Genomic DNA, 26,256 nt, shown 5'->3' on the forward strand with positions numbered 1-26,256 from the left:
TCCTCTACAGGCACAGGAAGTTGGACGCTAACCACCGAGCTAGCATGGAGATGACCTGACACCATCCAGGAAGTGACCTCGGATCACGTTCATCTGTTGGAACCATGGCAAGATTCAATAAAAACATTCCAACTAAAGCTTCCTTTTGGACTGGGATAAGTTCAACTTGTGACAAAAAGTACTCAGATAAGTTAAACTTGTAACAAAGTTCATTTTGGACTTGGATAAGTTAAACTTGTAACAAAGTTCATTTGGGACTCAGATAAGTTAAACTTGTAACAAAGTTCATTTTGGACTCAGATAAGTTAAACTTGTAACAAAGTTAATTTGGGACTCAGATAAGTTAACTTGTAACTAAAAAGTTCATTTGGGACTCCGATAAGTTAAACTTGTAACAAAGTTCATTTGGGACTCAGATAAGTTAAACTTGTAACAAAGTTCATTTGGGACTCAGATAAGTTAAACTTGTTACTAAAAACTTCATTTTGGACTCAGATAAGTTAAACTTGTAACAAAGTTCATTTTGGACTCAGATAAGTTAAACTTGTAACAAAGTTCATTTGGGACTCAGATAAGTTAACTTGTAACTAAAAAGTTCATTTTGGACTGGGATAAGTTAAACTTTTAACAAAGTTCATTTTGGACTGGGATAAGTTAAACTTGCAACAATTAAGTTCATTTTGGACTAGGATAAGTTAAACTTGTGACTAAAAAGTTAATTTAGGACTGGGATAAGTTAAACTTGTGACTAAAAAGTTAATTTAGGACTGGGATAAGTTAAACTTGTGACTAAAAAGTTAATTTAGGACTGGGATAAGTTAAACTTGTAACAAAGTTAATTTTGGACTGGGATAAGTTAAACTTGTGACAAAGATCATTTTGGACTGGGATAAGTTAAACTTGTAACAAAGTTTATTTTGGACTGGGATAAGTTAAAATTGTAACAAAGTTCAATTTGGACTGGGATAAGTTAAACTTGTAACAAAGTTCATTTTGGACTGGGATAAGTTAAACTTGTGACAAAGTTAATTTTGGACTGGGATAAGTTAAACTTGTGACAAAGATCATTTTGGACTGGGATAAGTTAAACTTGTAACAAAGTTCATTTTGGACTGGGATAAGTTAAACTTGTAACAAAGTTTATTTTGGACTGGGATAAGTTAAACTTGTGACAAAGATCATTTTGGACTGGGATAAGTTAAACTTGTAACAAAGTTTATTTTGGACTGGGATAAGTTAAACTTGTAACAAAGTTCAATTTGGACTGGGATAAGTTTAACTTGTGACTAAAAAGTTCATTTTGGACTGGGATAAGTTGAACTTGTAACAATGAAGTTCATTTTGGACTGGGATAAGTTAAACTTGTAACAAAGTTCAATTTGGACTGGGATAAGTTAAACTTGTAACAAAGTTCAATTTGGACTGGGATAAGTTAATCTTCTAACAAAGTTCAATTTGGACTGAGATAAGTTAAACTTGTAACAAAGTTCAATTTGGACTGGGATAAGTTAAACTTGTAACAAAGTTCAATTTGGACTGGGATAAGTTAATCTTCTAACAAAGTTCAATTTGGACTGAGATAAATTAAACTTGTAACAAAGTTCAATTTGGACTGGGATAAGTTAATCTTCTAACAAAGTTCAATTGGACTGGGATAAGTTAAACTTTTAACAAAGTTCATTTCAGACTGGGATAAGTTAAACTTGTAACAAAGTTCATTTTGGACTCAGATAAGTTAAACTTGTAACAAAGTTCATTTGGGACTAAGATAAGTTAAACTTCTAACTAAAAAGTTCATTTGGGACTCAGATTAAGTTTAACTTGTGACTAAAAAGTTAATTTTGGACTGGGATAAGTTGAACTTGTAACAATGAAGTTCATTTTGGACTGGGATAAGTTAAACTTGTAACAAAGTTAATTTTGGACTGAGATAAGTTAAACTTGTAACAAAGTTCAATTTGGACTGGGATAAGTTAAACTTGTAACAAAGTTCAATTTGGACTGGGATAAGTTAATCTTCTAACAAAGTTCAATTTGGACTGAGATAAGTTAAACTTGTAACAAAGTTCAATTTGGACTGGGATAAGTTAATCTTCTAACAAAGTTCAATTTGGACTGAGATAAGTTAAACTTGTAACAAAGTTCAATTTGGACTGGGATAAGTTAATCTTCTAACAAAGTTCAATTGGACTGGGATAAGTTAAACTTTTAACAAAGTTCATTTCAGACTGGGATAAGTTAAACTTGTAACAAAGTTCATTTTGGACTCAGATAAGTTAAACTTGTAACAAAGTTCATTTGGGACTAAGATAAGTTAAACTTCTAACTAAAAAGTTCATTTGGGACTCAGATTAAGTTAAACTTGTGCCAAAAAGGACTCAGATAAGTTAGACTTGTGACAATAAAGTTCAATTTGGACTCAGATAAGTTAAACTTGTAACAATGAAGTTAATGTTGGACTGGGATAAGTTAAACTTGTAACAAAGTTAATTTGGGACTCAGATAAGTTTAACTTGTGACTAAAAACTTCATTTTGGACTGGGATAAGTTGAACTTGTAACAATGAAGTTCATTTTGGACTGGGATAAGTTAAACTTGTAACAAAGTTTATTTTGGACTGGGATAAGTTTAACTTGTGACTAAAAAGTTCATTTTGGACTGGGATAAGTTGAACTTGTAACAATGAAGTTCATTTTGGACTGGGATAAGTTAAACTTGTAACAAAGTTCAATTTGGACTGAGATAAGTTAAACTTGTAACAAAGTTCAATTTGGACTGGGATAAGTTAATCTTCTAACAAAGTTCAATTGGACTGGGATAAGTTAAACTTGTAACAACGTTTATTTTGGACTGGGATAAGTTTAACTTGTGACTAAAAAGATCGTTTTGGACTGGGATAAGTTTAACTTGTGACTAAAAAGTTCATTTTGGACTGGGATAAGTTGAACTTGTAACAATGAAGTTCATTTTGGACTGGGATAAGTTAAACTTGTAACAAAGTTCAATTTGGACTGGGATAAGTTAATCTTCTAACAAAGTTCAATTTGGACTGAGATAAGTTAAACTTGTAACAAAGTTCAATTTGGACTGGGATAAGTTAATCTTCTAACAAAGTTCAATTGGACTGGGATAAGTTAAACTTGTAACAACGTTTATTTTGGACTGGGATAAGTTTAACTTGTGACTAAAAAGATCGTTTTGGACTGGGATAAGTTTAACTTGTGACTAAAAAGTTCATTTTGGACTGGGATAAGTTGAACTTGTAACAATGAAGTTCATTTTGGACTGGGATAAGTTAAACTTGTAACAAAGTTCATTTTGGACTGGGATAAGTTAAACTCGTAACAAAGTTCATTTTGGACTGGGATAAGTTTAACTTGTGACTAAAAAGTTCGTTTTGGACTGGGATAAGTTGAACTTGTAACAAAGTTCATTTTGGACTGGGATAAGTTAAACTTGTAACAATGTTTATTTTGGACTGGGATAAGTTTAACCTGTGACTAAAAAGATAGTTTTGGACTGGGATAAGTTTAACTTGTGACTAAAAAGTTCATTTTGGACTGGGATAAGTTAAACTTGTAACAAAGTTCATTTTGGACTGGGATAAGTTAAACTTGTAACAACATTCATTTTGGACTGGGATAAGTTAAACTTGTAACAAAGTTCAATTTGAACTGGGATAAGTTAAACTTGTAACAAAGTTCATTTTGGACTGGGATAAGTTAAACTTGTGACAATGAAGTTCATTTTGGACTGGGATAAGTTAAACTTGTAACAAAGTTCATTTTGGACTGGGATAAGTTAAACTTGTAACAATGAAGTTCATTTTGGACTGGGATAAGTTAAACTTGTAACAAAGTTCATTTTGGACTGAGATAAGTTAAACTTGTAACAAAGTTCATTTTGGACTGGGATAAGTTAAACTTGTAACAAAGTTCATTTTGGACTGGGATAAGTTAAACTTGTAACAAAGTTCATTTTGGACTGGGATAAGTTAAACTTGTAACAAAGTTCATTTTGGACTGGGATAAGTTAAACTTGTAACAAAGTTCATTTTGGACTGGGATAAGTTAAACTTGTGACTAAAAAGATCATTTAGGACTGGGATAAGTTAAACTTGTGACTAAAAAGTTAATTTAGGACTGGGATAAGTTAAACTTGTAACAAAGTTAATTTTGGACTGGGATAAGTTTAACTTGTAACAAAGTTCATTTTGGACTGGGATAAGTTAAACTTGTAACAAAGTTTATTTTGGACTGGGATAAGTTAAAATTGTAACAAAGTTCAATTTGGACTGGGATAAGTTTAACTTGTGACTAAAAAGTTCATTTTGGACTGGGATAAGTTAAACTTGTGACTAAAAAGTTAATTTAGGACTGGGATAAGTTAAACTTGTAACAAAGTTAATTTGGACTGGGATAAGTTTAACTTGTAACAAAGTTCATTTTGGACTGGGATAAGTTAAACTTGTAACAAAGTTTATTTTGGACTGGGATAAGTTCAAATTGTAACAAAGTTCAATTTGGACTGGGATAAGTTTAACTTGTGACTAAAAAGATCATTTTGGACTGGGATAAGTTTAACTTGTGACTAAAAAGTTCATTTTGGACTGGGATAAGTTGAACTCGTAACAATGAAGTTCATTTTGGACTGGGATAAGTTAAACTTGTAACCAAGTTCAATTTGGACTGGGATAAGTTAAAATTGTAACAAAGTTCAATTTGGACTGGGATAAGTTAAACTTGTAACAAAGTTCATTTTGGACTGGGATAAGTTAAACTTGTAACAACGTTCATTTTGGACTGGGATAAGTTAAATTGATGAAGAGTGGAGTGTGGCTGGACTGGTGCTTCCTGAAGTCAATGATGATCTCCTTGGTCTTGTTGACATTCAGGACCAGGTTGTTGGTTCTGCACCAGTCAACCAGGAGTTTCACCTCCTCCCTGTAGTCCATGTTGTTGTTGTCACGGATGAGGCCCACTACTGTCGTGTACTTCACAATGTGGTTAGTAGTGGACCTGGCGCAGCAGTCATGGGTCATCAACGTGAACAGCAGCGGACTCAGGACGCAGCCCTGGGGGGTGCCGGTGGTCAGGGAGATGGCACTGGAGGTGTTGTTGCCCACTCTCACAGACCGGGGTCTCTCTGTGAGGAAGTCAAGCAGCCAGTTGCATAGGGGGGTACTGAATCCAAGGTTTGCTCACCAGGTGCTACGGGATGATGGTGTTGAACGCCGAGCTGAAGTCCAGAAACAACATCCGCACGTGTGTGTCCTTTCCTTCCAGATGTTCTAAGCTCAGGTGGAGTGCTGAGGAGATGGCGTCCTCTGTGGAGCGGTTAGGGCGATAAGCAATCTGGTATGGGTCGAATGTGGGGGGGAGTCTGGAGACAATGTATTCCTTTACCAGCCTCTCCAAGCACTTCATTATGATGGGGGTGAGTGCCACGGGGCGATAATCATTGAGGGAGGAGATTGTGGGTTTTTTAGGCACTGGAATGATTGTGGCCGTCTTAAAACATGATGGTACCACAGCCTGGGTCAGCGAGATGTTGAAGATGTCTGTGAGAACCCCCGCCAGCTGGTCTGCACATCCCTTAAGCACCTTGCCCGGAATGTCATCAGGTCCCACTGCTTTCCGAAGTTTCACTCTCTTCAGGGTTTTCCAGACATCCGCTGTGTCCAGGTTGAGCGGCTGCTCATCAGGGCGAGGGATGTATTTTCTCGCCGGAGTGATGTTAAGTGCCTCAAACCTTGCAAAGTAGTTGTTTAGGTCATTAAGGAAGCTGATACTGTTGTCACAGGGGCGGGGGCAGCTTTATAGTCCGTGATGACCTGTATGCCCTGCCACATTCATCTAGTGTTTGTGGGGTTCTCGAAGAAGTCCTGCACTTTCTGACTGTGAGCACGCTTTGCAACCTTAATGGCACGGTTCAGGTTAGCTCTGGCTGTTTTAAATCTGGCTACAATGTCGCCAGATTTAAAAGCCTTGTTCCGAGCCTTCAGCATTGCACGTACCTCACTGTTCATCTAGGGTTTCTCCTTGGCCCATGTGGGGATGTTCTTGATCACACTAACATCCTCCGTGCACTTCTGAATGTATGCGGACACAGACTCTGCATACTCCTCCACACGTGTTATGATTAGCGGTGGCGGCTGCCTTGAACATGTCCCAGTCTGTGCTTTCGAAGCAGTCTTGTAATGCTTCCATTGCCAGCCTCTGGTCAGGTCCTCACCTGCGTCACTGTAGCTTGATTCCTGATCAGCCAGCAGGGGCTTGTATGCAGGAATTAGCATCACAGATAGATGGTCTGAGGAGCCGAGGTGGGGGCGCGGTGCAGCTTTAAACGCGTGTTTAATATTGCTGTACACCATGTCCAGCGTGTTTCCACCCCTGGTTGCAAAATTCACATATTGATGGAAATGGGGGAACACAATTTTCATGTTAGCTTGATGAAAACTCCTTCTGGATGTGTAGATTGCTGTTCATTGCTGGAGCAATACAAAGCATTCAAAGCTTCTTTGGTGTTAGCACTGGGGGGAATGTACACTGCTGTGAAGATCATAGCACTGAATTCCCGGGTAAATAAAATGGCCTGCATTTTATAGTTAATAGTTCTACATCGTGAGAGCAGTGACATGAGACTATCTTCCCATTATCGCTAACATAAACATAAACATAAAGTTCAGACCTTGTTGGTCGCGTTAGTCGCTATTGCTAACATAAAGTTCAGACCTTGTTTGTCACGTTAGTTGCTATCGCTAACATAAAGTTCAGACCTTGTTGGTCGCGTTAGCCGCTATCGCTAACATAAAGTTGAGACCTTATTTGGTCGCATTAGTCGCTATCGCTAACATAAAGTTCAGACCTTCTTTGTCGCGTTAGTTGCTATCGCTAACATACAGTTCAGACCTTGTTGGTCGCGTTAGCCGCTATCGCTAACATATAGTTGAGACCTTGTTGGTCGCGTTAGCCGCTATCGCTAACATAAAGTTGAAACCGTATTTGGCCGCATTATTCGTTATCGCTAACATAAAGTTCAGACCTTGTTGGTCGCGTTAGTTGCTATCGCTAAAATAAAGTTCAGACCTTGTTGGTTGCGTTAGCCGCTATCGCTAACATAAAGTTGAGACCTTATTTGGTCACGTTAGTCGCTATCGCTAACATAAAGTTCAGACCTTGTTTGTTGCGTTAGTTGCTATCGCTAACATAAAGTTCAGACCATGTTTGTCGCGTTAGTTGCTATCGCTAACATAAAGTTCAGACCTTGTTGGTCGCGTTAGCTGCTATCGCTAACATAAAGTTCAGACCTTGTTGGTCGCGTTAGCCGCTATCGCTAACATAAAGTTGAGACCTTATTTGGTCGCATTAGTCGCTATCGCTAACATAAAGTTCAGACATTGTTGGTCGCGTTAGTCGCTATCGCTAACATAAAGTTGATACCTTATTTGGTGGTGTTAGTCGCAATCGCTAACATAAAGTTCAGACCTTGTTGGTCGCTTTAGTCGCTATTGCTAACATAAAGTCGAGACCTTATTTGGTGGTGTGAGTCGCTATCGCTAACATAAAGTTCAGACCTTGTTGGTCGCGTTAGTCGCTATCGCTAACATAAAGTCGAGACCTTATTTGGTGGTGTGAGTCGCTATCGCTAACATAAAGTTCAGATCTTGTTGGTCGCGTTAGTCGCTATCGCTAACATAAAGTCGAGACCTTATTTGGTGGTGTCCTCACCAAACGCTGATAAGACGCTCACTGTCAGCCATCTTTAGAATGTTATCAGCTGCTTTAAGGGCGTTTTATCTGCCACCCCCCAAAGTGTGTTTGCAGGGGCGGGACCATCTTGGCTCCGCCCATCCACCAATGACATCATCAGCGGTGAGTCTGCTGGTTGATCTTCCTTTCTCATAATTTCTACTTGTTGGATTACTGCCTTTGCTGGAGTACTCTAGTAACACCCCGTTTGTTGGAGTAGTACCCTGTTTTCGGGAGTAGTAGTACTACCTTTACTGTAGTAGTACTGTTTGCTGGAGTAGTGGTACTCCCTTTGCTGTAATAGTACTGTTTTTATGTAATAATACCTCGTTGGCTGGAGTAGTAGTTCTACCTTTGCTGTAATAGTACTGTTTGCTAGAGTAGTGGTACTACCTTTTCTGTAATAGTACTGTAGTAATACCCAATTTGCTGGAGTAGTAGTAGTGTATTTGCTGTAGTAGTAGTAGTGTATTTGCTGGAGTAGTAGTAGTGTATTTGCTGGAGTAGTAGTAGTGTATTTGCTGGAGTAGTAGTAGTGTGTTTGCTGAAGTAGTTGTAGTAGTGTGTTTGTGGTAGTAGTATTATATTTGGGGGAGTTGTATTACTGTGTTTTCTTTTATAGTACTATTATATTTGCTATTTGCTAGTAGTAGTACTGGATTTTGTGTAGTAGTACTATTGTACTTTGTGTAATAGTAGTAGTACTGTATTTGGTGTAGTTGTAGTACTCCTTTTTTGTAATTGTAATACTGTACTTTGTTTAGTAGTGGTGCTGTATTTGTCTAATTTGTACTAATAATACTGTATTTCGTGTACAAGTACTACTGTACTTTGCGTAGTAGTACTAATACTTGACTTTGTGTAGTAGTACTATTGTACTTTGTGGAGTAGTAATACTGTACTTTGTGTAGTATTACTATTGTACTTTGTGTAGTAGAAACACTGTACTTGGTGTAGTATTATTATTGTACTTTGTGTAGTAGTAATACTGTACTTTGTGTAGTAGTACTAATACTTGACTTTGTGTAGTATTACTATTGTACTTTGTGTAGCAGTAATACTATACTTTGTGTAGTAGTACTATTGTACTTTGTGTAGTAGTAATACTGTACTTTGTGTAGTAGTACTAATACTTGACTTTGTGTAGTATTACTATTGTACTTTGTGTAGCAGTAATACTATACTTTGTGTAGTAGTACTATTGTACTTTGTGTAGCAGTAATACTATACTTTGTGTAGTAGTACTATTGTACTTTGTGGAGTAGTAGTACTGCCCTTTGTGGAGTAGTAGTACTGCCCTTTGTGGAGTAGTAGTACTGCCCTTTGTGGAGTAGTAATATATACAGAGTGATCAAAAGAGTTGCAGGTAAGTTTTACTGCATTTGTATTTTGAATCCATCAACACATCATATATGTATGTATGTGTGTGCGTGCGTGCGTGCGTGCGTGCGTGCGTGCGTGCGTGCGTGCGTGTGTGTGTGTGTGTGTGTGTGTGTGTGTGTGTGTGTGTGTGTGTGTATACATATATATATATATGTGTTTATATACATATATATGTGTATATATACATATATATGTGTATATATACATATATACTATATATATATATATATATATATATATATATATATATATATTAATATATATATACATATATATATATGTGTATATATACATATATATGTGTATATATACATATATATGTGTATATATACAAATATATGTGTATATATACATATATATATGTGTATATATACATATATATACATATATGTGTATATATATATACCGTAATTTCCGGACTATAAGCCGCACCTGGCTATAAGCCGCACCAGCTAAATTTAGGGGAAAATACAGATTGCTCCATATATAAGCCGCACCCGACTATAAGCCGCAGGGTTTTGATGTGTAATTACCGTAGTATATAGGGGTTCCTGCTATCAGGGAGGGGATTGTCGGGACAGAGATGACTATTTGGGAACGCAAAGCGTCCCATTTATTAACAATAAATCTTTCAATCATTCAATCAAACTTTCACATCTTTGACATGGCGAACAGCATTCGTGCAGAGTACAAATACTACAACGGTGCAAAGTAATACAAAGTGCTCGCCTGTACGTTATCAAAATAACCAGCCTACCGGTATATGAAAAGTCAGTCTTTAATCATTGTGTGATCGTCTTCCTCCTGCGTACTAAAACCACCGAAATCCTCTTCGTCGGTGTCGGCGAAGAACAGGCCGTAAATAAGCCGCACCCTTGTATAAGCCGCAGGGACCAGAACGAGGGGAAAAAGTAGCGGCTTATAGTCCGGAAATTACGGTACATATATGTGTATATATACATATATATGTGTATATATATACGTATATATGTGTATATATACACGTATATATATGTGTATATATACACGTATATACTGTATGTGTGTATATATACACGTATACATATATGTGTATATATACACGTATATATATATGTGTGTGTATACACGTATATATATGTCATTTTATTTATCATTTATATATATACATATATGTGTATATATACATATATATGTGTACATACACATATATATGTGTATATACACGTATATGTATGTGTATATATACACACGTATATATGTGTATATATATACGTATATATGTGTATATATATACGTATATATGTGTATATATACGTATATATGTGTATATATATATACGTATATGTGTATATATACGTATATATGTGTATATATACGTATATATGTGTATATATACACGTATATATGTGTGTATATATACACGTATATACTGTGTATGTGTATATATACACATGTATATATATGTGTATATATACATGTATATATATGTGTATATATACATGTATATATATATGTGTATATATACACGTATATATATGTGTATATATACACGTATATATATATATATGTGTATTTATACACGTATATATATGTGTATATATACACGTATATATATGTGTATATATACACGTATATACTGTATATGTGTATATATAAACGTATATATACGTGTATATATACACGTATATATATAAACACATGACAGTGGCATGACAGTGGCATAAAAGATGTGGCCGTGAGGACAAGTTTTTCACCAAAGAAAAGCACATTTTCAGGAGCTTCTATGCTCTAGAAAATTACAGTGTGAGAGCCATCCGCTTTAATGGGGAAAGGCTGAGCCGATGGCGCCCGCCTCACTACGATGGCCATCTAGCCAAAAGCAAACATTGGACATTAAAACTTTTTAGCCAGGGTTAAAGTAGACAAGTGTGTGGAAAAAAACGAGACGTTTAGCACCAAGCTACGTGAAAGTGTAGCTGAGGTAATCTCGCAGGTCTGCTGGAAATATTCGCCATTATAAAGGTGTGTTCCCATTCAATTGGCCCATGTTTTTGTTTATTCTTGAATAGAATCGCCATGGTAACTTGAAATGTTCCCAATTTAAAATATGCCCATCGGCGTGAACGAAACCTTTCCAACGGTATAACATATGTGGGGGTTCGTGGGCCGGTTCGTCTCGTGGTGGTAAGAGAAATGTGTTGGAACTATAATAAGATGAAGAACAAAGTTTGAAGTATGGGCAATAATAATATGGGCTGCTTGCATTGCAGCAACGCTTGAAAATTGGTCCCACGGACCGGTTGGGGGGGGGTGTATTTAAAAAAAAAAAAAAAAAAAAATTTTTTTTTTTTTTTTAAATTTTTTTTTTACATAAATAAATACAATCATGTGTGCTTACGGACTGTATCCCTGCAGACTGTATTGATCTATATTGATATAGAATGTATATATTGTGTTTTTTATGTTGATTTCATAAAAAAAAAAAAAAAAAAAAAATTTTTTTTTTTTTTTTTTTTAAATTCTTGTGCGGCCCGGTACCAATCGGTCGCGGCCCGGTGGTTGGGGACCACTGATGTAATACATATGTGCTATATTACATATGTATTACATATATTGATGTATCATAATAATGATACATCAATATAAATGTATAATATATATATATAATTTAATATATTAGCATAATAATAATAATGGTATGCTTGCTTGCGGCAGGCTGGTGGTCATCATCGCCATGATGACATCATCACTCATGCTGTTGGCGTGCTTGAACCTGGCGTGCTCACAGGCTCCTCCCACCAACCACACGCCGACCAATCACAGCAAATGTGGCGGCAGCAGCGAGTGCAAAGATGGCGTCATCTTGTCGGTGTGGCGGCCGGAAGACCCCACCTTCTCCGAGCGGGTGGCTCGGGCCAGCATCTATTTTGCGGGCTTGGCGTACATGTTCCTGGGCGTGTCCATCATCGCCGACCGCTTCATGGCGTCCATCCAGGTCATCACGTCCCAGGAGAGGCGGGTCAGCATCAAGAACGCCAACGGCCAGAAGGAGATCACCACCGTGAGGGTCTGGAACGAGACCGTGTCCAACTTGACGCTCATGGCGCTGGGGTCCTCGGCACCAGAAATCCTGCTGTCCGTGGTGGAAGTCTGCGGTCACAACTTTGACGCCGGCGAGCTGGGCCCCAACACCATCGTGGGAAGCGCCGCCTTTAACATGTTCGTCATCATCGGCCTCTGCGTCTACGTCATCCCCGACGGGCAAACGCGGCGAATCAAACACTTGCGCGTCTTCTTCGTCACGGCCGCCTGGAGCGTCTTCGCCTACATCTGGCTCTACCTCATCCTGGCCGTCTTCTCGCCGGGCGTCGTTCAGATCTGGGAGGGGCTTCTCACGCTCTTCTTCTTTCCCGTGTGCGTGGGCTTGGCGTACGTCGCCGACCGCCGCCTGCTCTTCTACAAGTACGTGTACAAGCGCTACCGAGCTGGGAAGCACAGGGGCGTCATTATCGAGACCGAAGGACGGCCGGATTTTCCCTCCAAAGCTGACGTGGAAATGAATGTTGGAAGCTTCCTGCCGGGGGGCCGGGAGCTGCGACGGGGCGAAGAGCTTCGACAGGGTGAGGAAATGCGACGGGGCAGGGAGCCACCGCGGAGCAAGGAGGAGCTGCAAAGGGACGAAGAGCTTCTGCAGGGTGAAGAGCGGCAACGTGGTGAAGAGCTTCTGCAGGGTGGGGAGCTGCAACGGGGCAGGGAGCCACCGCGGAGCAAGGAGGAGCTGCAAAGAGACGAAGAGCTTCTGGAGGGTGAAGAGCGGCAACGTGGTGAAGAGCTTCGACAGGGTGAGGAAATGCGACGGGGCAGGGAGCCACCGCGGAGCAAGGAGGAGCTGCAAAGGGACGAAGAGCTTCTGGAGGGTGAAGAGCGGCAATGTGGTAAAGAGCTTCTGCAGGGTGGGGAGCTGCAACGGGGCAGGGAGCCACCACGGAGCAAGGAGGAGCTGCAAAGAGACGAAGAGCTTCTGGAGGGTGAAGAGCGGCAACGTGGTGAAGAGCTTCGACAGGGTGAGGAAATGCGACGGGGCAGGGAGCCACCGCGGAGCAAGGAGGAGCTGCAAAGGGACGAAGAGCTTCTGGAGGGTGAAGAGCGGCAACGTGGTGAAGAGCTTCTGCAGGGTGGGGAGCTGCAACGGGGCAGGGAGCCACCGCAGGGCAAGGAGCTGCCGAGTGGCGAGCGTGGCTGGAGATCGGAAGAAGCGGAGTTGAAAGCGAAGCAGCTGATGGCGTTCAACACCCCGCTGGCCACGACAGGAACAGCCGACGTCCCAAAGAAGAGGGCGGCCCACCAGACAAGAACAAACAGGTCCTCCTGCGAGGTCTTCTTCCAGTCCTCCAGCTATCAATGCGTGGAGAACTGCGGCAGCATGGCACTGAACGTGGTTCGACGAGGCGGCGGCCTCAGCGCGACAGTCGCCGTGGACTACCACACACAAGACGGCACCGCCATCGCCGGGTCAGACTACCGCTCGGCACGCGGAACCTTGGTGTTCGCAGCAGGCGAGACGGTCAAGGAGATCCTCATCGACATCATGGATGACGACATCTTTGAAGAAGAGGAGCACTTCCTGGTGCACCTGAGCCAGGTGAGGCTGACGTCCCACCAGGAAGGAGAAGAATCCCACGTCACTTTAGGTGTGTCCTCCACCGCCACCGTCGCCATCTTGGATGACGACCACGCGGGCATCTTCAACTTGGAGGAGGAGATGCTGAGTGTGAGTGAAAGTGTGGGCGTGATGGAGGTGAAGGTGCTGAGAAGTTCAGGATCCAGAGGACTTGTTCTGCTGCCGTACAGAACCCTTGAAGGCAGTGCTAAAGGTGGAGGACGACACTTTGAGGACAATCATGGTGTCCTGCAATTTCACAACAATGAAATATGGTGAGCAAGAATTCTTACTTTTGGTTATTATTCATACTTCTTCTTCTCCTTCTTCTTCATCTTCTTCTTCTCCTCCTTCGTTTTCTCCTTCCTCTCTTTCTTCACCTTCTTCTTCTCCTTCTTCTTCTTCTTCTTGTTCTTCTTCTCCTCCTTCTTTTTCTCCTTCTCCTTCTCCTTCTCCTCCTCCTTCTTCTCCTTCTTCTTCTTCTCCTTCTTCTCCTTCTTCTCCTCCTTCTTCTTCTTCTTCTCCTCCTTCTTTTTCTCCTTCCTCTCTTTCTTCACCTTCTTCTTCTTCTTCTCCTTCTTCTTCTTCTTGTTCTTCTTCTCCTCCGTTTTCTCCTTCTCCTTCTCCTCCTTCTTCTCCTTCTCCTCCTTCTTCTTCTTCTCCTTCTTCTTCTCCTTCTTCTCCTTCTTCTTCTTCTTGGTCTTCTTCTTCTCCTTCTCCTTCTCTTTCTCCTCCTTCTTCTCCTCCTCCTTCTTCTTTTCCTCTTTCTTCTTCTTCTCCTTCTTCTTCTCCTTCTTCTTCTCCTTCTCGTTCTTCTCCTTCTTCTTCTTCTCCTCCTCCTCCTCCTTCTTCTTCTCCTTCTTCTCCTTCTCCTCCTTCTTCTCCTCTTCCTTCTTCTTCTCCTCTTTCTTCTTCTTCTTCTTCTTCTTCTTCTTCTTGTTCTTCTTCTTCTCCTTCTTCTCCTCTTTCTTCTTCTTTTCCTCTTTCTTCTTCTTCTCATCCTCTTTCTTCATCTCATTCTTCTTTTTCTTCTTCTCATCCTCTTTCTTCATCTCCTCCTCCTTCTTCTCTTTCTTCTTCTTCTCATCCTCTTTCTTCTACTTCTTCTCCTCCTCCTCTTTCTTTTTCTCCTCCTCCTCTTTCTTCTTCTCCTTCTTCTTCTCTTCCTCCTCTTTCTTCTCCTTCTTCTTGTACTTCTTCTCCTCTTTCTTCTTCTTTTTCTTCATCTTCTCTTTTCTTTCTTCTTTTTTTTCATCATTTTCATCTCCTCCTCCTCTTTCTTCTTCTTCTTCTTCTTCTCCTCCTCTTTCATATTATTCTTCTTCTCTTTCTTCTTCTTCTTCTTCTTCTCCTCTTTCTTCTTCTTGTTCTCCTTTGTCTCCTCTTTCTCCCCCTTCTTCTTCTTCTTCTCATCCTCTTCTTCTTCTTCTTCTTCTTCTCATGCTCTTTTTTCATCTCATTTTTCTCATTCTTGTTCTTGTTCTTCATCTCCTCCTCCTTCTTCTTCTTCTTCTTCTTCTTCTTCTTCTTTTCATCCTCTTTCTTCATCTCATTCTTGTCTTTCTTCTTCTTCTTCTGCTTCTCCTTCTCCTCCTCTTTCTTCTTCTTCTTCTTCTTCTGCTTCTCCTTATCCTCCTCTTTCTTCTTCTTCTTCTTCTCCTCCTCTTTCTTCATCTCTTCCTCCTCCTGCTTCTCCTCTTTCTTCTTCTTCTCATCCTATTTCTTCTCCTCCTCCTCCTTTTTCTTCTTCTTCTTCTTCTTTTTCTCTTTCTTCTTCTTCTCTTTCTTCTTCTGCTTCTGCTTCTTCTCCTCCTCCTCTTTCTTCTCCCCCTTCTTCTTCTCCTCCTCCTCCTCTTTCTTCATCTCCTACTCCTCCTCCTTCTCCTCCTCCTGCTTCTCCTCCTTCTTCTACTTATCATCCTCTGTTTTCTTCTCCTCCTCCTCCTCTTTCTTCTTCTTCTTCTTCTAATCTTTCTTCTCCTCCTCCTTCTTTTCCTCTTTCTTTTTCTTTTCATCCTCTTTCTTCATCTCATTCTTCTCTCTCTTCTTCTTCTCCTTCTTCTTCTTTTCCTTTCTTCTTCTTCCCATCCTCTTTCTTCTTCTCACTCTTCTCTTTCTTTTTCTTCTTCTTATTCTCCTCCTCTTTCTTCATTTCCTCCTCCTTATTCTTCTTCTCCTCTTTCTTCTTCTTCTCATCCCTTCTTCTTCTGCTTCTCCTCCTCCTCTCTCTTCTTCTCCTTCTCCTCCTTCTTTTTCTGATCCTCTTTCTTGATCTCTTTCCCCTCCTCCTCCTTCCTTGCTCTGCGTGCGGTGGTTCCAGTCAGAATGTGAGCATCCAGGTGGTGGCAGACGAGCAGTACGAGAAGAACAAGAACTTCTTCCTGGAGCTCGGTGAGCCTCGTCTGCTGGAGACGAGCCAGAGAAAAGGTGGGTGTGGCCTTGCTGTATTCCACCAATCACTTCTCTCAAACTTCACTGCTATTATGTTAACTACTTCATCACTCAACTCTTTAGTTAGTTGGTTTATCAGTCAATTATTTCCTGTTTTGCTTAGCTAGTTAATCAGTCAATCGTTTAGTTAGTTGGCTATCTGGTTAATTGCCGGTTAACTGTTTAGTAAGTTGTGAGCCAGTTACAAAGTCAATTATTTAGGTTTTGGTTAGCTAGTCAATTGGTTAACTGTTAAGTAAGTTGTGAGCTAGTTACGCAGTCAATTATTTAGGTTTTGGTTAGCTAGTCAATTGGTTTACTGTTAAGTAAGTTGTTAGCTAGTTACGACGTCACTTATTTAGGTTTTTGGTTCGCTAGTTAATTGGTTAACTGTTTGGTAAGTTGTTAGCTAGTTATAGTCAATTATTTAGGTTTATGGTTAGCAAGTTAATTGGTTAACTGTTAAGTAAGTTGTTAGCTAGTTACGAAAGTCACTTATTTAGGTTTTTGGTTAGCTAGTTAATTGTTAACTGTTTGGTAAGTTGTTAGCTAATAACTGCACCTTATTGCTCTTTTATCCTGCACTTAAAGCAGCTAATGCAACTTCTTAGCTGTACTGTCAACTTCACATTATAACAATAAATAAAAATGAAGTCTAAGTCTAAGTTACGAAGTCACATATTTAGGGGTTTGGTTAGCAAGTTGATTGGTTGGTCAATTATTTTATTAGTTAGTTAGCTAGTTAACCAGTTAATAAATTAGTTAGTTAGTTGTTCTCTCGTTAACCAGTCAAATATTTAGTTAGTTTTTTAGCCGTCAGTTACTTAATAAATCAACTAGTTGGTTTGATACTTAATCAATTGGTTAATTATTTAGTTGGTTGGTAGCTACTTAACCAGCCGATTGTTTAATTAGTTGGTATATATTGTGTCAAGACTAATTGTTGTGTATATTGGGTAATGACTAATTGTTGTGTATATTGGGTGAAGACTAATTGTTGTGTATATTGGGTGAAGACTAATTGTTGTGTGTATTGGGTGAAGACTAATTGTTGTGTGTATTGGGTGAAGACTAATTGTTGTGTGTATTGGGTGAAGACTAATTGTTGTGTGTATTGGGTGAAGACTAATTGTTGTGTATATTGGGTGAAGACTAATTGTTGTGTATATTGGGTGAAGACTAATTGTTGTGTGTATTGGGTGAAGACTAATTGTTGTGTATATTGGGTGAAGACTAATTGTTGTGTATATTGGGTGAAGACTAATTGTTGTGTGTATTGGGTGAAGACTAATTGTTGTGTGTATTGGGTGAAGACTAATTGTTGTGTATATTGGGTGAAGACTAATTGTTGTGTATATTGAGTAATGACTAATTGTTGTGTGTATTGGGTGAAGACTAATTGTTGTGTATATTGGGTGAATACTTATTGTTGTGTATATTGGGTGAAGACTAATTGTTGTGTATATTGAGTAATGACTAATTGTTGTGTATATTGGGTGATGACTAATTGTTGTGTGTATTGGGTGAAGACTAATTGTTGTGTATATTGGGTGAATACTTATTGTTGTGTATATTGGGTGAAGACTAATTGTTGTGTGTATTGAGTAATGACTAATTGTTGTGTGTATTGGGTGAAGACTAATTGTTGTGTATATTTGGTGAAGACTAATTGTTGTGTATATTGGGTGAAGACAAATTGTTGTGTATATTGGGTAATGACTAATTGTTGTGTATATTGGGTGAAGACTAATTGTTGTGTATATTTGGTGAAGACTAATTGTTGTGTATATTGGGTGAAGACTAATTGTTGTGTATATTGGGTAATGACTAATTGTCGTGTATATTGCGTGAAGACTAATTGTTGTGTATATTTGGTGAAGACTATTTGTTGTGTATATTGGGTGAAGACTAATTGTTGTGTATATTGGGTAATGACTAATTGTTGTGTATATTGGGTGAAGACTAATTGTTGTGTATATTTGGTGAAGACTAATTGTTGTGTATATTGAGTAATGACTAATTGTTGTGTATATTGGGTGAAGACTAATTGTTGTGTATATTTGGTGAAGACTAATTGTTGTGTATATTGGGTGAAGACTAATTGTTGTGTATATTGGGTAATGACTAATTGTTGTGTATATTGGGTAATGACTAATTGTTGTGTATATTTGGTGAAGACTAAATGTTGTGTATATTGTGTCAAGACTAATTGTTGTGTATATTGGGTAATGACTAATTGTTGTGTATATTGGGTGAAGACTAATTGTTGTGTATATTGTGTCAAGACTAATTGTTGTGTATATTGGTAATGACTAATTGTTGTGTATATTGGGTGAAGACTAATTGTTGTGTATATTGTGTCAAGACTAATTGTTGTGTATATTGGGTAATGACTAATTGTTGTGTATATTGGGTGAAGACTAATTGTTGTGTATATTGGGTGAAGACAAATTGTTGTGTATATTGAGTAATGACTAATTGTTGTGTATATTGGGTGAAGACTAATTGTTGTGTATATTGAGTAATGACTAATTGTTGTGTATATTGGGTGAAGACTAATTGTTGTGTATATTTGGTGAAGACTAATTGTTGTGTATATTGTGTCAAGACTAATTGTTGTGTATATTGGGTAATGACTAATTGTTATGTATATTTGGTGAAGACTAATTGTTGTGTATATTGTGTCAAGACTAATTGTTGTGTATATTGGGTAATGACTAATTGTTGTGTATATTGGGTGAAGACTAATTGTTGTGTATATTGTGTCAAGACTAATTGTTGTGTGTATTGGTAATGACTAATTGTTGTGTATATTGGGTGAAGACTAATTGTTGTGTATATTGGGTAATGACTAATTGTTGTGTATATTGGGTGAAGACTAATTGTTGTGTATATTGGGTAATGACTAATTGTTGTGTATATTGGGTGAAGACTAATTGTTGTGTATATTGGGTGAAGACTAATTGTTGTGTATATTGAGTAATGATTAATTGTTGTGTATATTGGGTGAAGACTAATTGTTGTGTGTATTGGGTGAAGACTAATTGTTGTGTATATTGGGTAAATACTTATTGTTGTGTATATTGGGTGAAGACTAATTGTTGTGTATATTGAGTAATGACTAATTGTTGTGTATATTGGGTGAAGACTAATTGTTGTGTAAATTGGGTGAAGACTAATTGTTGTGTATATTGGGTGAAGACTAATTGTTGTGTATATTGGGTGAAGACTAATTGTTGTGTCTATTGGGTGAAGACTAATCGTTGTGTATATTAAGTAATGACTAATTGTTGTGGGTATTGGGTGAAGACTAATTGTTGTGTATATTGAGTAATGACTAATTGTTGTGTATATTGAGTAATGACTAATTGTTGTGTATATTGGGTGAATACTAATTGTTGTGTCTATTGGGTGAAGACTAATTGTTGTGTATATTAAGTAATGACTAATTGTTGTGGGTATTGGGTGAAGACTAATTGTTGTGTAAATTGAGTAATGATTAATTGTTGTGTATATTGGGTGAAGACTAATTGTTGTGTATATTGGGTGAAGACTAATTGTTGTGTATATTGAGTAATGATTAATTGTTGTGTATATTGGGTGAATACTAATTGTTGTGTCTATTGGTTGAAGACTAATTGTTGTGTATATTAAGTAATGACTAATTGTTGTGGGTATTGGGTGAAGACTAATTGTTGTGTATATTGAGTAATGATTAATTGTTGTGTATATTGGGTGAAGACTAATTGTTGTGTATATTGGGTGAAGACTAATTGTTGTGTATATTGGGTGAATACTAATTGTTGTGTCTATTGGGTGAAGACTAATTGTTGTGTATATTAAGTAATGACTAATTGTTGTGTATATTGGGTGAAGACTAATTGTTGTGTATATTGGGTGAAGACTAATTGTTGTGTATATTGGGTGAAGGCTAATTGTTGTGTATATTGAGTAATGACTAATTGTTGTGTATATTGGGTGAATACTAATTGTTGTGTCTATTGGGTGAAGACTAATTGTTGTGTATATTAAGTATTGACTAATTGTTGTGTATATTGGGTGAAGACTAATTGTTGTGTATATTGGGTGAAGGCTAATTGTTGTGTATATTGAGTAATGACTAATTGTTGTGTATATTGAGTAATGACTAATTGTTGTGTATATTGGGTGAAGACTAATTGTTGTGTGTATTGGGTGAAGACTAATTGTTGTGTATATTGGGTGAAGGCTAATTGTTGTGTACATTGGGTAATGACTAATTGTTGTGTGTATTGGGTAATGACTAATTGTTGTGTGTATTGGGTGAAGACTAATTGTTGTGTGTATTGGGTGAAGGCTAATTGTTGTGTATATTGGGTAATGACTAATTGTTGTGTGTATTGGGTGAAGACTAATTGTTGTGTATATTGGGTGAAGACTAATTGTTGTGTATATTGGGTGAAGACTAATTGTTGTGTATATTGGGTGAAGGCTAATTGTTGTGTATATTGGGTAATGACTAATTGTTGTGTGTATTGGGTGAAGACTAATTGTTGTGTATATTGGGTGAAGACTAATTGTTGTGTATATTGGGTAATGACTAATTGTTGTGTGTATTGGGTGAAGACTAATTGTTGTGTATATTGGGTGAAGACTAATTGTTGTGTATATTGGGTGAAGACTAATTGTTGTGTGTATTGGGTGAAGACTAATTGTTGTGTATATTGGGTGAAGACTAATTGTTGTGTATATTGGGTGAAGACTAATTGTTGTGTATATTGGGTGAAGACTAATTGTTGTGTATATTGGGTAATGACTAATTGTTGTGTGTATTGGGTGAAGACTAATTGTTGTGTATATTGGGTGAAGACTAATTGTTGTGTATATTGGGTGAAGACTAATTGTTGTGTGTATTGGGTGAAGACTAATTGTTGTGTATATTGGGTGAAGACTAATTGTTGTGTATATTGGGTGAAGACTAATTGTTGTGTATATTGGGTGAAGGCTAATTGTTGTGTATATTGGGTAATGACTAATTGTTGTGTGTATTGGGTGAAGACTAATTGTTGTGTATATTGGGTGAAGGCTAATTGTTGTGTATATTGGGTGAAGACTAATTGTTGTGTATATTGGGTGAAGACTAATTGTTGTGTTTTTGTGTGTCCAGCTGTTCTCCTCCAAGAAGAAGAAGGTAAAATGTCGAACTTGATGTTCTTCCTCCACTGAAGACAATTTCTTCTTCCTGACTTCTGTCTTCTCCTGTTCTCAGGTGGACTTTGCCCAACAGGTGAGTTCTTCCTCTCAGGTCATGTGACCAAGTCATGATGTCATACTTGACTGCCTGAGGGCCGCACTTCCAAAGATGAGCGCGCTAGACAAGGAGCCAAAACTCTGAGCTGGCAAAAAAACCGACAACATTCTTCTTGGGAACATTTTTCAACCTGAGGTAGTTCCAAATAGAAGCTTCAGGAAGGAGTTTGATTGGCAACTGTGCTACCCACAACCTACTGTGCTACCCACAACTTACTGTGCTACCCACAACCTACTGTGTTACCCACAACCTACTGTGTTACCCACAACCTACTGTGCTACCCACAACTTACTGTGCTACCCACAACCTACTGTGTTACCCACAACCTACTGTGCTACCCACAACTTACTGTGCTACCCACAACCTACTGTGTTACCCACAACCTACTGTGTTACCCACAACCTACTGTGCTACCCACAACTTACTCTGCTACCCACAACCTACTGTGCTACTCACAACCTACTGTGTTACCAACAACCTACTGTGCTACCCACAACCTACTGTGCTACCCACAACCTACTGTGTTACCCACAACATACTGTGCTACCCACAACCTACTGTGCTACCCACAACCTACTGTGCTACCCACAACCTACTGTGCTACCCACAACCTACTGTGTTACCCACAACCTACTGTGCTACCCACAACCTACTGTGCTGCCCACAACCTACTGTGTTACCCACAACCTACTGTGCTACCCACAACCTACTGTGCTACCCACAACCTACTGTGTTACCCACAACCTACTGTGCTACCCACAACCTACTGTGTTACCCACAACCTACTGTGCTACCCACAACCTACTGTGCTACCTACAACCTACTGTGCTACCCACAACCTACTATGCTTCCCACAACTTACTGTGCTACCCACAACCTACTGTGCTACCTACAACCTACTGTGCTACCCACAACCTACTGTGTTACCCACAACCTACTGTGCTACCCACAACCTACTATGCTTCCCACAACCTACTGTGTTACTCACAACCTACTGTGCTACCCACAACCTACTGTGCTACCCACAACCTACTGTGTTACTCACAACCTACTGTGCTACCCACAACCTACTGTGCAACCCACAACCTACTGTGCTACCCACAACCTACTGTGCTACCCACAACCTACTGTGCTACCCACAACCTACTGTGCTACCCACAACCTACTGTGTTACCCACAACCTACTGTGCTACCCACAACCTACTGTGCTACCCACAACCTACTGTGTTAGCCACAACCTACTGTGTTACCCACAACCTACTGTGCTACCCACAACCTACTGTGCTACCCACAACCTACTGTGCTACTCACAACCTACTGTGCTACCCACAACCTACTGTGCTACCCACAACCTACTGTGCTACTCACAACCTACTGTGCTACCCACAACCTACTGTGTTACCCACAACCTACTGTGCTACCCACAACCTACTGTGCTACCCACAACCTACTGTGCTACCCACAACCTACTGTGCTACTCACAACCTACTGTGCTACCCACAACCTACTGTGCTACCCACAACCTACTGTGCTACTCACAACCTACTGTGCTACCCACAACCTACTGTGTTACCCACAACCTACTGTGCTACCCACAACCTACTGTGTTACCCACAACCTACTGTGCTACCCACAACCTACTGTGCTACCCACAACTTACTGTGCTACCCACAACCTACTGTGCTACCCACAACCTACTGTGCTACCCACAACTTACTGTGCTACCCACAACCTACTGTGCTACCTACAACCTACTGTGCTACCCACAACCTACTGTGCTACCTACAACCTACTGTGTTACTCACAACCTACTGTGTTACCCACAACCTACTGTGCTACCTACAACCTACTGTGTTACCCACAACCTACTGTGCTACCCACAACCTACTGTGTTACCCACAACCTACTGTGCTACTCACAACCTACTGTGTTACCCACAACCTACTGTGCTACCCACAACCTACTGTGTTACCCACAACCTACTGTGCTACCCACAACCTACTCTTAATGTGCCACAAGTTGAACACGCACACACAGTCCTCTGCTGGTTGAAGACACTGATTGGATGAGAAAGGAGGAGGCGGGACAACCTTCTCCCACTTCCTTCGCACAGGTAAAGACATCTACAGGAAGCTGCAGGAAGCAGACAGAGGCCACACCTCCTCCATCTTCACCACCTCAGGTAGTTTACCTGCACGTCCTGTCGTGTGTGGCCATCTTCAGCCTGTGTGTCTCTCACCAGGTGACCAGGACGTGCCCACCAAGGAGGACCAGGAGAGGCGCATCGCTCAGATGGGTCGACCTCAGTTGGGCCAAAACACCAAAGTGGAAATCATCATCGAGGAGTCGTACGAGTTTAAGGTACCTGTTGTGTTAGCACAGGGGTCGGCAACCCAAAATGTTGAAAGAGCCATATTGGACCAAAAAAACAAAAACAAATCTGTCTGGAGCCGCAAAAAATTAAAAGCCATATTACATGTGTCATGAGATATACATTTAATTAAGAGGACTTAAAGGAAACTAAATTAGCTCAAATATAGCTACAAATTAGGCATAATGATGCAATATGTACATATAGCTAGCCTAAATAGCATGTTAGCATCGATTAGCTTGCAGTCATGCAGTGACCAAATATGTCTGATTAGCACTCCACACAAGTCAATAACATCAACAAAACTCACCTTTGTGCACTCATGTACAACGTTAAAAGTGTGGTGGACAAAATGAGACAGAAAAAGAAGTGGCATAAAACACGTCCTAGAAAGTCGGAGAAAGTTATGCATGTAAACAGACTATACGGTGAGTTCAAGGACCGCCAAAATAAGTAGGACAAAACGGCGCTCGCCAAATACTTGAATCAGTGAAGCATATTTAATATAAACAGTGTGATTTATAACAATTACGGAGGTTTGTGTCATGTTTGTCCTCCTACAGAAACCATACTAAAACAAAAAAATTGATTTTTTTTTTCCCCCTCATCTTTTTCCATTCTTCATACATTTTTGAAAAATCTCCAGAGAGCCACTAGGGCGGCGCTAAAGAGCCGCATGCGGCTCTAGAGCCGCGGGTTGCCGACCCCCGTGTTAGCATATAGCCACATTAGCATGTTTTGTAGTGTTCGAGGGAAATATATGGAATTAATCATTCTGTTCTACAAACCCCGTTTCCATATGAGTTGGGAAATTGTGTTAGATGTAAATATAAACGGAATACAATGATTTGCAAATCCTTTTCAAGCCATATTCAATTGAATGCACTACAAAGACAACATATTTGATGTTCAAACTCATAAACATTTTTTTTTTTTCAAATAATCATTAACTTTAGAATTTGATGCCAGCAACACGTGACAAAGAAGTTGGGAAAGGTGGCAATAAATACTGATAAAGTTGAGGAATGCTCATCAAACACTTATTTGGAACATCCCACAGGTGAACAGGCTAATTGGGAACAGGTGGGTGCCATGATTGGGTATAAAAGTAGATTCCATGAAATGCTCAGTCATTCACAAACAAGGATGGGGCGAGGGTCACCACTTTGTCAACAAATGCGTGAGCAAATTGTTGAACAGTTTAAGAAAAACCTTTCTCAAGCAGCTATTGCAAGGAATTTAGGGATTTCACCATCTACGCTCCGTAATATCATCAAAGGGTTCAGAGAATCTGGAGAAATCACTGCACGTAAGCAGCTAAGCCCGTGACCTTCCATCCCTCAGGCTGTACTGCATCAACAAGCGACATCAGTGTGTAAAGGATATCACCACATGGGCTCAGGAACACTTCAGAAACCCACTGTCAGTAACTACAGTTGGTCGCTACATCTGTAAGTGCAAGTTAAAACTCTCCTATGCAAGGCGAAAACCGTTTATCAACAACACCCAGAAACGCCGTCGGCTTCGCTGGGCCTGAGCTCATCTAAGATGGACTGATACAAAGTGGAAAAGTGTTCTGTGGTCTGACGAGTCCACATTTCAAATTGTTTTTGGAAACTGTGGACGTCGTGTCCTCCGGACCAAAGAGGTAAAAAGAACCATCCGGATTGTTATAGGCGCAAATTTGAAAAGCCAGCATGTGTGATGGTATGGGGGTGTATTAGTGCCCAAGACATGGGTAACTTACACATCTGTGAAGGCACCATTAATGCTGAAAGGTACATACAGCTTTTGGAGCAACATATGTTGCCATCCAAGCAACGTTACCATGGACGCCCCTGCTTATTTCAGCAAGACAATGCCAAGCCACGTGTTACATCAACGTGGCTTCATAGTAAAAGAGTGCGGGTACTAGACTGGCCTGCCTGTAGTCCAGACCTGTCTCCCATTGAAAATGTGTGGCGCATTATGAAGCCTAAAATAGCACAAGGGAGACCCCCGGACTGTTGAACAACTTAAGCTGTACATCAAGCAAGAATGGGAAAGAATTCCACCTGAGAAGCTTCAAAAATGTGTCTCCTCAGTTCCCAAACCTTTACTGAGTGTTGTTAAAAGGAAAGGCCATGTAACACAGTGGTGAACATGCCCTTTCCCAACTACTTTGGCACGTGTTGCAGCCATGAAATTCTAAGTTAATTATTATTTGCAAAAAAAAAAAGTTTATGAGTATGAACATCAAATATGTTGTCTTTGTAGCATATTCAACTGAATATGGGTTCAAAAGGATTTGCAAATCATTGTATTCCATTTATATTTACATCTAACACAATTTCCCAACTCATATGGAAACAGGGGTTGTACTAGATAAGATGTAAATATATGGAATTAA

General features: G+C 39.6%; 1 protein-coding gene across 1 annotated transcript in view; it reads left to right on the plus strand.

Moving 5' to 3' along the window:
* LOC133639640 (sodium/calcium exchanger 1-like) overlaps positions 1–26,256 on the plus strand; it is a 40,186-nt gene that overhangs the window by 67 nt on the left and 13,863 nt on the right. The window contains exons 2-9 of the mRNA XM_062033126.1: positions 11–107; positions 11,832–12,736; positions 13,280–14,051; positions 16,097–16,203; positions 21,353–21,376; positions 21,455–21,472; positions 23,610–23,678; positions 23,739–23,857. Coding sequence (XP_061889110.1) covers positions 11,851–12,736; positions 13,280–14,051; positions 16,097–16,203; positions 21,353–21,376; positions 21,455–21,472; positions 23,610–23,678; positions 23,739–23,857 — 1,995 coding nt within the window. The 5' untranslated portion in view covers positions 11–107; positions 11,832–11,850. The remainder of the gene's footprint in view (positions 1–10; positions 108–11,831; positions 12,737–13,279; positions 14,052–16,096; positions 16,204–21,352; positions 21,377–21,454; positions 21,473–23,609; positions 23,679–23,738; positions 23,858–26,256) is intronic.

Source organism: Entelurus aequoreus, linkage group LG22 (assembly GCF_033978785.1).
Source record: "Entelurus aequoreus isolate RoL-2023_Sb linkage group LG22, RoL_Eaeq_v1.1, whole genome shotgun sequence".
In the NCBI taxonomy this organism is placed as follows: Eukaryota; Metazoa; Chordata; class Actinopteri; order Syngnathiformes; family Syngnathidae; genus Entelurus; species Entelurus aequoreus.